Source organism: Balaenoptera borealis, assembly GCF_965194805.1.
Source record: "Balaenoptera borealis genome assembly, chromosome: 15".
In the NCBI taxonomy this organism is placed as follows: domain Eukaryota; kingdom Metazoa; phylum Chordata; class Mammalia; order Artiodactyla; family Balaenopteridae; genus Balaenoptera; species Balaenoptera borealis.
The window spans coordinates 25,640,218-25,654,824 of NC_138871.1; the positions used below are offsets into that span (position 1 = coordinate 25,640,218).

Below are 14,607 nucleotides of genomic sequence, written 5' to 3' on the forward strand. Positions count from 1 at the left end.
TTCTCAGTTGTAACCATTTTGATTTCTTCTTTCCTGTGACCTCCTTCCCTGTTGTCTTGAAGCACAGCAAAAGGATACTGCATGTCTTCTTACTGTAGTGCTGAGGTTATTGAAGTTATATAAAACACATCTCAGTCTCTTGTTTCTTGGAAGGAAAGTCCTGCTAGTTGACTGACAATTCTAAGCAGGGAGAATTAAGAGAAATGTGTTTCATGTTTTGCACACAAATGAAGAATTTGTATAATCACGACTTCACAGCTGTGATCTCAAAAAAGAAGGAATTTCTCTCTTTCTATTTTTCTTGCAATTAACGTAAGAACACTCTAAATCTCTAAGCTTCTGAAGCGTTAGTAGAGATGGTCTAGTAAAGATGTAGTTGTAATGTTTTACCCATTTAGCATGTGTTTATTTTTCCTTATGTACTCCAAGGTGACATATTTGTTCAGCTCAGTGATATTACAGCTAAAACAATCATTCATTAGTAAAAGGAGAAGCAATCTCAACCTAACAAATCAGAAGTGTTTCTTATTATTTTATACTGAGTTGAATATTTGACTCTTAACACTTTTTGCTACATACAAAACACAAGTCTCTTGAAGGGTTCCTCATAAGTGCATTATACAAGGATTTAGTATGTCCTAAGCACTTAAAGATTTGACATTCAACTGTAGTAGTATCCATGTTGGTTACTTTTCTTACGAGCCCCATGATGAGTTGGAGAAACACTGAAAGAATTAAGAGTATCAGGTTCTATTAAATTGTTACATGTATCTTGCTTAAGTTTGTGCTCATTTATTTATATCCAACTACATAAAGCAAATTTGGAGGAAAAAAAAGAATAATAAATAAATAAGAATGAGGTCTCCAAATATTGTCAGACGAAGATGTCCTCCATATATTAAATTATAAACCAGAATGTCTAAAACACTATACCATTAAATCACAGGTACAGTCAGTTCTGTATATCCAACGGTTCCATAACCTGCAGATATGGAAGCCCGACTGTACTACACCATTTTACATACGGGACTTGAGCATCCGAGGATTTTCGGATCCATGGGGAGTCCTAAAACCAATCCCCCTGCAGATACCAAGGGACCATTGTATATGCTTATATCTGCATTTTTTACGTCTGAAAAAATATGTGCTAAATTATTACTGGTGGTAACATCTGAGTAGGGGGCAAAATTGCCTTCCACTTCATACACTTCTCTGACTGCATTTTTTGCATTCAGCTTACATTAGCTTACATTACTATTGTAAACAGAACAATTTAAACATGCTCTGCCTCTTGGGGTTGGCAACTCACCTGCACATGAGGTAGCCAGTCCTGTTGAAACCATGGGTACAGTGGACACCAAGAAGTCTGTCTAGAAAACAGGGAATATGGAATTAAGTAAGCGAAGTAGATACACTAAAAACGAGTTATACAATTTTCTGAAGAGTAGCCTTTATTAGTTACCACAACACTACCACTATCCTGAAAAGGAAAAACTCTGAAGAAAAGAGTGTTTTTGCAGGAACGTACTATAAAGAATTAACTACTATACAGTCAAAATTCATTGTCTCTGGGAAATTTTGCATAGCCTCCAATCAGATGCAATAGTGTGGACTGGAGAATGCCCATCAGGAACTGATCTGACTATAGAAAAAGGGAGTGGAAAAAAAAAACAGGCTATCAGAAGAACAGAATTTGTTTTTGAGTGAAACAAATGGAATGCCTTCACTTTTAATGCTCAATATTAAAAAGAACAAACGGTTTCTGAAGGGCTCTTGGGGTCCCCAAAGCACTTCCATTCCTTCTCTCCTTCACTGCTCCTCACACGCCACGGGTCTATGTGCCTGGGGAGTTCTCGGGTTAAGTAGCACCGTTCTTATTTCACAATGAAAAAGTAAGGCTTGAGAACGTAAGCCCAAGCTGCAGAGCAGGCAAACAGAAAAAAGACTAGAATCGAGTCTCAGATTTTTCCAACGATGCCACAGTATTTTGTGGTCCAGGACTTAAAAAAAATTATATGAGAGAGTAAATAAAAAACAACAATATGTAGCTGATCTCTGCAAAAGCTATGTCTGTGACTAGGTGGTGTCTGGCATTCGTCCTCTCCTGCCTGGAATACTACCGCCCTACAATTCTAACAATCTCTTCTATTTCAACTGATCCTCCACATGGAAGATGTTCTCTCTCTAAAATATAAACTTGGCTGGATTGCTCTGTTGCTTAAAAATCTGTTGTAGCAATGCAACTTCCCTAACACGAAGCGTCTGCAACTTCTCCAGAGTGCCTGCTCCTGCCGTCAGTTCGGCATCGGCTACTGGTACCCCTTTCCAGACACTCATGGGTAGTGCCTACCTTTACCAACATTCTAGCACGACTATGTTATCTGGAGTTACGGACCACAGCCAGATCTCCACTTCAGCTGCTTCCTATCCAGGTGTTCTTGAGTGGGACATCACAGGAAGCACTGAAAAGAATTCTTCTTCACTCGGAGACTTTACTCTGGCACTCACTGACCGGCACACAGCTGCTTCCTCCATATTTCTGGCAGCCCAGTATGATAAAACTTCAGACGCCAATAACATGGTCCCTCTACATCCATCGCTTTCTGCCAGCCTTGCTCAGGGAACACCATCTCAGATTCCAAATCAGGGGCAGAGCCGCCTGTCACTTACCTACCAGGAAGGAAGCCAGGTATATTACTATAACCAAGGCACACTGGGGTCTTTACTGTATGGAGAACTTGGCTCCTGCCCGCAATCCTATGGCTCTGTGTCATACACAGGAAGTAGGCCCTCTGTGCAACCAGAAATGGGAATGGGACTGAAGGAGTTTCAGCCCACAAATATCCGACCACCAGCTTCCACCTCTGCAATCTGCCACCCTGTGTCTGCTCAACGCATCACAGAAACAAGTTTTCAAGGTGAGTACACAAACGGCAGAGAAAGTTGAAGAATGAGGTCGGCATTCAAAAATGGGGTCAAATCGACAGCTGGGAAGGGGTGTAGAGACAGGTAGAATTTAGATCCTGAGCCTTTAATAACCACTACCTTCTCTCAGTGCTCTCTGTTTTTAGACTCTATATAAGAACACCTAGGGCTTCCCTGCTGGCGCCGTGGTTAAGAATCCGCCTGCCAATGCAATGCGGGGGACACGGGTTCGAGCCCTGGTCTGGGAAGATCCCACATGCCGTGGAGCAACTAAGCCTATGTGCCACAACGACTGACCCTGCATCCTAGAGCCCGTGAGCTGCAACTACCGAAGCCCACGCGCCTAGAGCGCATGCTCCGCAACAAGAGACGCCACCGCGATGAGAAGCCCGCACACCACAACCAAGAGTAGACCCCGCTAGCCGCCAACTAGAGAAAGCCCGTGCACAGCAATGAGAGACCCAGTGCAGCCAAAAAAATAAATACGTAGAATAAATAAGTTCAAACAATAAATAAATACATAAACATAAATTACAAAAAAAAGAACACCTAATGCAGGTGGGAAGGTGGGAGGGCCACTGTAGAGGTCATCTATGCTACATGTACAAGAACCCCGAGAGCACACCAATCGGTACCACACTTTTCACTGCTGTAGCCGATCATTCCCCCTGTACTACCACACTGTAGCACTCCCTTCCCTCATCTACTGCTATAGTCTCTTTGGAAGGTGTTTCAGAACTCTTGTTATGAGAGTGCCAGTTGAACTGTCCTCACTTCCTTCATTTATACCAGGATTGAAGACCTTGTGGTCCGAGATCCAGTCCAGAGAGCAAGCAGGCTAAGACTCTGTGTTTGTTGATGTATTTCATCAGAAAGGGCTCTACCCCCTCTCCTAGTTCATGGTGTGAAGTGTTCTTAGCCTCTCGGGAAAGTGGGGAGAATGGAAAGGACCCTATATGAGAATGCTAGGTTCTGTAAAACATTTCAGGTTTTTAAAAATAAGACTCATTTTGTATTGGACTTACAACAGTCCTATGAAATACAAAGAAAGCCGAGAATCAGTGACAGGAAAGGATCACCAGTAAGAATTACAGCAGTCACCGCTTACCTCGTAGCATAGGGCACTGTCCATGATCCTTAAGAAGAGTTAGTAGAAATGCCTTGCCCATCTTGCCCCTGAACCCCTTGAAAGGTACACGACTGCTGTGTTGGTGTTTAGGGGGAGCATCTCACTTACCAGGGACTGACTTCTCCCTTGATTCCTCTGTAGTGATGGAGACTTCCCCGCTGATGAAAAATTCCCTGGGATTGCAACCTCCAAGCCAGACAGCTTTCCTATGGAATGACAGAGAACTTGTCAAGGTGAAACACCAGTCTGCGGGAGAAAGGGAAGAAGAGAATGATGGAAATCGTTTCTGGGAAACTATTTTTACATTATGTGTTGTTTGTTCCCGGTAAATAAACTGAAATCTTCTTAACAGTACAACAAAATCTAAACCACTAAAGCCAATAATACAGGAGTATAACTTTTGAAAAAAATTTCTTTGGCTGCGCAGCATGTGGGATCTTAGCTCCCCAACCAGGGATTGAACCCACGCCTGCTGCATTGGAAGCGCAGAGTCTTCACCACGGGACCACCGGGGAAGTCCCAGGACTATCACTTTTAGAGGAGAAGGTACAAACCCCTCGGTTCTATGAACTGGAGATTTTTAGTAAGAAGTCAATATATTTGTTGTTAGGCTCATTTTATGTTAGGCTGTCTCCCTGCACAGGATGCAGGCGCCTTGAGGATGGAAATCATATCCCTCTATAGTACGTCCCTCTTCTTTCTGCTTTGCAGTTTGCTGCTCCACTTGCTCAACCCCACCTAGTAATAACCTATACTTCCCTTGTTCCTGTTTTCCCATCTGGAAAACAGACAAAAGGCAACCAAACAACGCAAAGGTCTCAACAAATAAGGGATATCCAAAACCAGAGATGGCCAGAACTTCTGTATCCCTGATGAAACCTAGCCCGGTGTTCAATACTTAGGTATCATTAATTCATGCGTGTTGACTGAAACAGTTGAAACTCAATTCTTCCACTTCCCAGTTTAGTTTTAGTCCTCATACAAAACCTGATAATCAAATTCCTTAATGCTAGGAATCACAGTGAAAAATAGTATCTGAACTGACTTCTGTCAGATGAGTGAGAACTAAGGTTAATTCAGTGTATCTGAAGCATAGAAAGTGAGGGCAAAAGTGGCACAAGATGGGACTAGAGAAGCAGAGAGGATTCTAGACCACGCAGAGTCTTAAAGGCCAACAGTGTGTTTTCTATTCTCAAAACAATGTTTGTGAGCGATGTTTATGAGCAACGTTCCAACTTGCTTTGAAGGTCTCTTGTGTGAAGAATGGATTGGAAGGAAACAAGATATATGGACGCTAGTTAGGACCTAATCGCAACAGACAGGCAAGTTCAGTATTAGGATGTTGAGGAAGAGCTGACAGATTCCAAAGAAATTCAGGAGATGAACTAAAGCGGGCTTAATGGGGTACGAGATGGAGGAAAGGAAGGTCTTAGGGAATTCAAGGGTTTACTGCACACATGAGCAAAGTCTCAAAATTAATCATTTGAACGTACAGAGGCGGATCTCCCAAATGACACCGGTTAGGAAGCAACGGTACGCCCTTTAGAATTCCTAGAGACTACACAAATCAACTGTTTCGATGGAAAATTCGGCGGGACCCTTGATTTCCATGGGAATACAGAGAAAAGAGACACTGATCTGGCTTGCAGGTATTTAGGAAGTTGTTAGCCGGACATCACATACTAGTATCATGTAAGTAGGCCGTCCGAAGTAGGAAGCTTAGGGGAAAAACCTGGAGGAAAACTTAAAAGCTTAAGCCACACCTCTACACTACACCACCTTTCACAATTTCTTCTCAGATAAGCATCATCCCCATCAGTGAAGAAACTCGTACCTCATAATAGGAAAAACAGGCCTAAAGATTCAATGTGTGTCTTGGGAGGTCCCATCTATGCGATATCTTCCTGGGACCAGAAAAGGCCCCAGGAAGATCAATCTCTGCACCCCTGAAAGCTTACCACCAAGGAAAATGACTAGGTCCATGGATTTCCTCCCTCAAACCAGCTTACCTCACACATAGATCATTAGCAACTCCGCCCTTACTCACATTATCACAGTCACAAGAGTGGTTAGGGAGAAAAGCACTAACCAGGGGAACTAAAACAGAGGCAATCCAGGCCAAGCTGGGCTGGTGGCAGATATCTGCTCCTTACGCTCGGGTGCATAATGCGACTCACCACAGTGCCTTTTTCACAGACCCTTTTGAAAGTTTCTCCACAAAATCCAACAGCTCAAGTTAGTTCATGACGCTTCAAGGTCAACAATCGTCAAGAGAAAAACATGCAATATGTCTTACAATGTTGGATTCCTTACAAACAGGACAAGGAGATAACCATGTAGACAAAACCAGAGCATTTGAAAACATCTGTATTCTACAAACACACCAGTGAGTGCTATAAATAAGGTACTATGACATAAAACAAAATGAAAACTAGATGTGAGACTGTTCTCTTCAGTGTACAGACTTCATGGCAGTTGCTGCACTATCTAGCTACTTAGATCTTTAACTCTCTGTTCTGTTAATACCAAATGAGGCCCAAGTGTGTCAACCTGTTTCCCACAGAAACCAAAAAGTCTACATGCATCTCTTTTCTCCTGTGCCCTTTCACCTTACCTGCTCCCAATTCTCCACCAACGTCCTCCTCTTTCTCTAATTATTCTCCTCTTCATTTTGCTTGGCCTTGCCCCCAAGCATGCAAGACAGAGAGTCCTAGAGGTCCAAGATTCTAGAGTGGCTGTTTGCAAGGCGGAGGAGATTACAGTAACTGCCACACTGTATATACTTCTGTGCAAAGAAAAAGGGACAGTGTTCAGAATGTCTCTCACATATAACAAGAGCTGGAGATGGCAGGATACCTGTGTGGCCCCAGGAACTAGAGCTAGCAAATTATGGGCCAAACAATTGCAACCAAAGGCTGGAAGAGGAAAGGTCTGCAACCAGCTCTGTCTCCTAGCTCTCTGGTATTTGCTGCCAACGGGCAGAGTCTATTTCGTGAAGCATCAAGCACTGAAAAGAAGACTCCTGCTGCTGGAAGTTGACAGGAAGTAACGTCCAATGCAAGATCAAGGCTTGTCCTCGAAGCAATGCCCATAATGGAAGAAAAAAAAAAAAAGAGAAAGCGGAAGAGAAATGTTAAGTCGCAAGTCCAACCTGGCCCCCAGCCTAGCCCAGCCCAAGGAAGGTAGGAGTCAAGGAGAAGAAACTAAAAGAGAAGAGCCTTGGACCACAACATTCTCCACAAGGTACACTCAACAAACTTCACCCTACTCTTGAACCAAGTTACAAAAAGAGCTTCTTAATCCCTACTTTGGCTCCTTAAAAGCTGCTATCAGTTCACTCATTAGACACATATGATTTCAGAACAACTGTAATAGTTCAAACTAGATGGCTCTTTCCTTCCTAAGGATTATTAATTAAATAAGATCTATATAGCTCTAAGTATATGATACATAAAATAGAATACTCTGTAGAATATAAGTAACTCTTAGTTCAGTGTATTAATGAACGTCTGTAAGAAATGTTGCAATGATTTCCCTAATGGAAGAGCCTGGGGGAGGTAAATCTGTCTTCTAGGATTTCCTCCCCAGAGCTCAGAAACTCAGGTGTTGTTTTAGCTCTCCTACACTCTCTTCACCCAAGCCCGCCTCCCTGTTGGGGATCGGACCTCCCTATTGGCTCTCTCATACCTTTCAACTGCCTGCTTTGTGACATCACTCTCCTACCAAACCTACTACCACTTGGTAGAGTCTTGAGGTTTCCGTGGAGCTGTTTGGACCAGTAACCAGTGACCTCTGTACTGGACACGTGCGCCGTTCAGCTGCAGCCACTCAGACATCCTCTAGTGTTGTCTCCTCATCCCTTGTACCTGCAGTGGATGCTTCCTCTTCTCTGACCATGTCAGGTAAGAAAAGAAACTTTGGAAAGTTTTGCGTTCGATTTCTTTTGCCCCTAAATTGAGTAGGAGATTCAAAATAGCATGGAATAATGAGGGAAAGTATTGAACTACAAGTCTGGAGACCTAATTTCAGTTTTGACTTTGACGTTTACTATCTGTGTGACTTTGGACAAATCACTGGCTGTCTCACAAAGCCTGTTGCTTTCCTTATCTGTTACGTTAGGATACCACATTGGGTTGATCACTCTGATCCCCTTCTTTTCCAGTATTGAGCCTTAAAGGGTACCCATGTAGAAAATGAAATCAGACACTTCTCAAGAGTGTTTCAACAGAAACATAGAAAAGCCAGGGGACATAGAAAACTAGCAATATATACCAAGATGTTTCATCTCTAATGGTCTCCCTCCACTAGGATTTCGACTAGTTGAAAAGAGAGAATAGGGAGAGAGGATGGAGAGTACTGGGCTCTACAGGGAGGCACAGAGTCGAGCGTAAGGAAGTTTAGGATGGTTTTCATTAGCACAGGCCAACAGGCACCAAGAGATGGGAGAAAATATAAGAATGAAGAGGGAAAGCATAGAGGAGCTCTCAAGAAAAACGGAGTTTGCAATGGAATGCTGATGGGAACCAAAGATTTTCAATTAAAGCAGAAACAGCACAGAGGGAAACCTGCTCAGAGCAGGGCAAAACCAAGTTGATGGTAGCAAACCCTTACATTAACAGACTAAGAAGGAAAGTAAGGCCAGAACAGGGGATCACCAGGAAAGGCAGCTTATCAGAAAAGTCATACTCCGTTTTCTTTCTTTTATTGCCTCTCTGAATACAGTTGGCCACTTGACAGTTTTGAATATAAACATTTTAGAAATACGTTTTAGAAATGATGCCTCCTATAAACAAGCAACCACAGTGGTTATCTAGGGGGCTGCTTTTCAGTGTTTTATTCTTTCTAATTTTTAAACTAGGTAGACATTTCACCAATTAAACATTTTAAGTGATATCTTCTAAATTGAATCAGAAGGACTATTTTCCTTTGTGTGATATGTAGGTTCTAAGGCAAGGCTGCTTTTCATTTTTACAGTTATTTCCTTCCTAACACAGAGAGCACATTGATCAACAGCCATCGTTCGCTTGTAGATCTTAGCTACCGAAAAAGAAGAAGAAGAAAAAGTCAAGCCCCACATCTCTAATTCCCCCCACTTAGGGAATTCCCTGGCGGTCCAGTGCTTAGGACTCGGTGCTTTCACGGCCAGGGCCACGCGGCGCGGCCAAAGAAACAAAACAAACAAACATCCACGTTTATCGAAAACCATATTGTGGAGTCCTGTGGATTTTCTTACATTTGAAAATCTTTTTTAATTGGATTCTAGGCATGATGGTTTTTTGAGGTTTTGGGATGCCATCTTCTTGGATGCTGAAGATGATTCTAATCTAAGTTCTAGGATAAATCCAAAAACCTTCCTGATACATTTTAAGCTTCCTTTCTGCTTATTATATAAGCTATATTCATTGAAATATATATTTCTCCTAGGCTTAATACCTCTTACTTGCTGGGTAAAAATATGAAGGAGCACAATAATGAAACTCTTTTATACTTATTATTTTGCTGTCTGCTTCGTACCGGTTTTCATTGAAATACTTGTCTATATGTGTTGTGGCTACCTATACATGCACATTTATTGCATTCTGTTGCTTGTTATGCATTTTTTACTGACATACCTTCTCTGTCTGTATGCATTGGCTAGGAATTCATTCACCTCTATCACCTCCATCGTGTTTTCTGGTTAATAGTATTCACTAAAATAGAGTGGGCAAAATTCACTTTCATAATATTGCATGGATAGTACAGAATGCCATTTGTTAGTAAATTCATTAGGCTTCGATACTTGCCACATACCCCAGTTTTCATTAATATCTATGGATTTCTTTTTCGTTAACGTAATATGCTTGTCATGATTTTTCTTTGTCTTTCTAGAACTTATTGTATCTTCCTCCATATAAATCATACGCAATAGATCAGCTTATTCATCTATTAATTATTACTGCTATTATTATTGGTGGTGGTGTTATAACCACTTTATAGATGAGTAATCTGAAGTAATCAGATAACTTTTCCCTTTCCAAAAGCACTTAAGAAATCCACTTTCGGGTAATCATTTTGAGGTAGGATGAGAAACCAGGCTTGAAGAGGGCAAAAATGACTCTTTCAATTCACCAGTTGGACTGAGCTGTACGTCACCTCTAGGTAATAGCGTGGGAACTGCACAAGCAAAGGGAGACACTGAAGACGACAATGGTAATAGCCGTACTGTTTTCTAATGGACAAAAAAATGCCTATATTATAAGTTCTATTTCTCCTGCTTTCTGGCAGTATCATGCTCAGAGTGGAGTCCTGGCAAGGAAGTCAGGATACTTAGGTTCTGAAACCTGGTAATGATACTAACATAATGAGAGAACTTGAACAAGTCAACCCGACCTCTCTGAGCCTCAGTTTCCTTACTCACGAAATGAGACTGAGAACATCGAAGTTCTCTAAGGGCCTCCTAGTTCTAAAATGCTTCCAGTCTAGGAAATAGCATAGAAGTCAATACGAGTGCAGGCTGAAGGGAAAGACAGGGCAGGGAGAAGGTTGCTTCCAGCCTAGAGAACAATCTCTGAACCATACCACTTGGCTCTTCTGCCCGTCTGTGCCCAAGATGGGAGCACAGGCAGTTAATAGAGAAGAGTGGAAAACTGCTCAGTCCTTACAGCCATCATTAACTGTCTGATTTTGGGTTTCTCAGGAAGTAGTGATAGTAGAGGTGTCCTGATAGCAAGAACCTTCAGATGATGCCGTTCCTCAAACGTAGTGAGAATTTCTCAACCTCCCTGAGTTTTTCATGACCCTCTTGTTCTTACAGAAAATTTCCAACATCCATCTCTACTTGGAACTCTAAATTCTCTGCAGCATTCTCCTCCTGTGGTGAGCAATGCAACTTCCCTAACACGAAGTGTCTGCAACTTCTCCAGAGTCTCTGCCCCTGCCGTCAGTTCGGCATCGGCTACTGGTACCCCTTTCCAGACACTCATGGGTAGTGCCTACCTTTACCAACATTCTAGCACGACTATGTTATCTGGAGTTACTGACCACAGCCAGATCTCCACTTCAGCTGCTTCCTATCCAGGTGTTCTTGAGTGGGACATCACAGCAAGCACTGAAAAGAATTCTTCTTCACTCGGAGACTTTACTCTGGCACTCACTGACCGCCACACAGCTGCCTCCTCCATGTTTCTGGCAGCCCAGGATGATAAAACTTCAGACGCCAAGAACATGGTCCCTCTACATCCATCGCTTTCTGCCAGCCTTGCTCAGGGAACACCATCTCAGATTCCAAATCAGGGGCAGAGCCGCCTGTCACTTCCCTGCCAGGAAGGAAGCCAGGTATATTACTATAACCAAGGCACACTGGGGTCTTTACTGTATGGAGAACTTGGCTCCTGCCCGCAATCCTACGGCTCGGCGTCATACACAGGAAGTCGGGCCTCTGGGCAACCAGAAATGGGAATGGGACCGAAGGAGATTCAGCCCACAAATATCCGACCACCAGCTTCCACCTCTGCAGTCTGCCACCCTGTGTCTGCTCAACGCATCACAGAAACAAGTTTTCAAGGTGAGTATAACAAACGCCAGAGAAAGTTGAAGAATGAGGTCGGCATTCAAAAATGGGGTCAAATCGACAGCTGGGAAGGGGTGTAGAGGCAGGTAGAATTTAGATCCTGAGCCTTTAATAACCACTACCTTCGCTCAGTGCCCTCTGTTTTTAGACTCTATATGAGAACACCTAGGGCTTCCCTGGTGGCGCCGTGGTTAAGAATCCGCCTGCCAATGCAATGCGGGGGACACGGGTTCGAGCCCTGGTCTGCGAAGATCCCACATGCCGTGCAGCAACTAAGCGCATGTGCCACAACGACGGAGCCTGCATTCTAGAGCCCGTGAGCCTCAACTACCAAAGCCCACGTGCCTACAGCCCATGCTCCGCAACAAGAGAAGCCACCGCGATGAGAAGCCCGCACACCGCAACCGAGAGTAGCCCCCGCTAGCCGCCAACTAGAGAAAGCCCGTGCACAGCAATGAGAGACCCAGTGCAGCCAAAAAAATAAATACGTAGAATAAATAAGTTCAAACAGTAAATAAATACATAAACATAAATTACAAAAAAAAGAACACCTAATGCAGGTGGGAAGGTGGGAGGGCCACTGTAGAGGTCATCTATGCTACATGTACAAGAACCCCGAGAGCACACCAATCGGTACCACACTTTTCACTGCTGTAGCCGATCATTCCCCCTGTACTACCACACTGTAGCACTCCCTTCCCTCATCTACTGCTATAGTCTCTTTGGAAGGTGTTTCAGAACCCTTGTTATGAGAGTGCCAGTTGAACTGTCCTCACTTCCTTCATTTATACCAGGATTGAAGACCTTGTGGTCCGAGATCCTGTCCAGAGAGCAAGCAGGCTAAGACTCTGTGTTTGTTGATGTATTTCATCAGAAAGGGCTCTACCCCCTCTCCTAGTTCATGGTGTGAAGTGTTCTTGGCCTCTCGGGAAAGTGGGGAGAATGGAAAGGACCCTATATGAGAATGCTAGGTTCTGTAAAACATTTCAGGTTTTTAAAAATAAGACACATTTTGTATTGGACTTACAACAGTCCTATGAAATACAAAGAAAGCCGAGAATCAGTGACAGGAAAGGATCACCAGTAAGAACTGCAACAGTCACCGCTTACCTCGAAGCATAGGGCACTGTCCATGATCCTTAAGAAGAGTTAGTAGAAATGCCTTGCCCATCTTGCCCCTGAACCCCTTGAAAGGTACACGACTGCTGTGTTGGTGTTTAGGGGGAGCATCTCACTTACCCGGGACTGACTTCTCCCTTGATTCCTCTGTAGTGATGGAGACTTCCCCGCTGATGAAAAATTCCCTGGGATTGCAACCTCCAAGCCAGACGTTTTGTGTGACACAAAGTCAAGAACTCCCCAAGTCCTGCAGTAGCAGAAACAGCCACATACTTGAGAGTAACCCACCATCTGAACTTGGGGACATTTCAGTGACAGCTCCAGTCCAGAGTGCCAGGCGTCTCCTGGCCCTGCCTCCAGCTCCAAGCCAGGGACAAATAGAGAGTAAGCACGTGGATGATATCAAAACCAAGCTTTCAAAGCCTCTGGATGCCTACCAGATCCCAACAGAGAACCAAGATCCTCCACTACTCCCTTTAGGAATCCCTGATATTCACCAGCCGCTGGCCTGCACCGATCCCCTCAGCCAAGAGGAGCAGCCTGGTTCTGAAAATGCTGATCTGGGAGAGAACAGCCAGAGTCGTCAGGACCTAGGGACACTTGAAAATGGGATTGAACCTAGCAGTGGTCTTGCAGACATTACTACACTGGCGGAGGATATTCACCTTCCCCAGCTCTTTAATCCTTTGAAAGATCTTGATCAATCCCAAGGTCCCAACGTGATCAAAGCTAAAGACACCAGAGCCATTAAGGTGAATCAGGTGCAGGAAAAGCCAAGTGTCATAAAGGTTCCCTCTGATCAACCCAGGAAGAACAAACAGAAAGCCTCTGAGCCTATCAGTGGCGCTCCCAAGGCCAAAATCCAGCCAAAGAATCCAGAGTGCCTGTTAGGGGGAGAAGTGGTTATATGCCACGCTGCAGTCAGTGACAGGGCTCCTGTGAACACGGCCAAGCACTCTCAAGGCAAACCTCAGAAAGCTGCATCCAGAAAGATCAGCAAAACTAAGAGCCACGGGCAGGAAAAGACCAAAAGGACCAGAGGGAGAAACAAGGCTGAAGAGAACAAGCAGTCAGGGAACAAAGTCAAGGCAGAAGAGAAGCCAGCAATCCCCCACATGAAGCGAAAGGAACACCAAACTGAGCTTCTCCAACAGAGCTTTCAAAAGCCTCGAACCTCCCTTGGCGTGCGCATGCTGGAGTCTGTGAAGGTTCTTCATGCGCTGGGGAAGAAGAATGAGACGAAAACTGGGCTCTCTTCCTGTCGGCTCTTGGGAAAGTCAAGCAACCCCAAAGACCCCCAGCCACCCCCAGCTATCCAGCCATGGCGGCATACCCCACGTGAGGGGAAGAGTCCTGAGAAAACGCAAGTCCAAGCCCAGAAACCAGACAGCAGTGCTGAAACAGAGTGTCCATCTCCAGCCCAGTATGAGCGGCCTCCTCCTGGGAAGGTCAAGTTGATACCTCTGCCTTTTTCTGCCTGGGACAAGCCTCAAGCTCGACCCGCTCCTCGGAGGCCACAGTCTCTGGCCTCACATCGGCCTGCTGGGGCTTACCGTGCCCAGCCTGGTTCTACTGACTCAGCTCAACCTGCTGCAGTCAATTCATCCCAGCCAGCTCCTGCCTCTTTGCCAGGCCCCGCCAAACCAGCTCAGCCAACTGTGACCAACCCAACCCAACCAGCTTGGCCCAACCATACCCAGCCTCGTGTCCCTCAGTCTGCTGCTCCTAGGCCTGCACCCTCCAAAACTTCATCTGGCGCTCCTCTCCAGCGGGAGCCTGTTCCCCCTGCTGTGAATAAGCGCCAGTCCCCACCCAAGCTCCAAACCCAATTTCTACTCCAAGACTTCAGCAAGCAACGAGTTCCATGGAGGGAACCCAACGTGCC

General features: G+C 44.5%; 2 protein-coding genes and 1 long non-coding RNA gene across 18 annotated transcripts in view; 1 reads left to right on the forward strand and 2 right to left on the reverse strand.

The window, feature by feature from the left end:
• The window catches only part of LOC309611946 (RNA/RNP complex-1-interacting phosphatase-like), a 136,873-nt gene extending 132,717 nt beyond the window's left edge, over positions 1–4,156 (reverse strand). The window contains exon 1 of the mRNA XM_082357023.1: positions 4,034–4,156. The gene's annotated coding sequence lies outside the window, so the exon portion shown is untranslated. The remainder of the gene's footprint in view (positions 1–4,033) is intronic.
• The window catches only part of LOC309611944 (uncharacterized protein), a 371,966-nt gene that overhangs the window by 342,280 nt on the left and 15,079 nt on the right, over positions 1–14,607 (reverse strand). For 6 of the 16 annotated variants that reach the window (XR_014234852.1, XM_082357020.1, XM_082357021.1 and 3 more), the window contains exons 3-4: positions 4,163–4,300; positions 1,310–1,370 (exon numbers count right to left, since the gene is read on the reverse strand). Coding sequence is in view for 15 of the 16 variants with exons in the window: in XM_082357020.1 (XP_082213146.1) it covers positions 1,310–1,370; positions 4,163–4,300 (199 nt within the window). In the remaining variant the exon portion in view is untranslated. The other 10 variants (XM_082357022.1, XM_082357009.1, XM_082357017.1 and 7 more) reach the window with 7 other exon arrangements.
• LOC309611958 lies at positions 2,677–3,471 on the forward strand. Its single transcript, XR_014234857.1, has 2 exons — positions 2,677–2,918; positions 3,056–3,471. It is a non-coding gene; the product is annotated as an uncharacterized lncRNA (long non-coding RNA).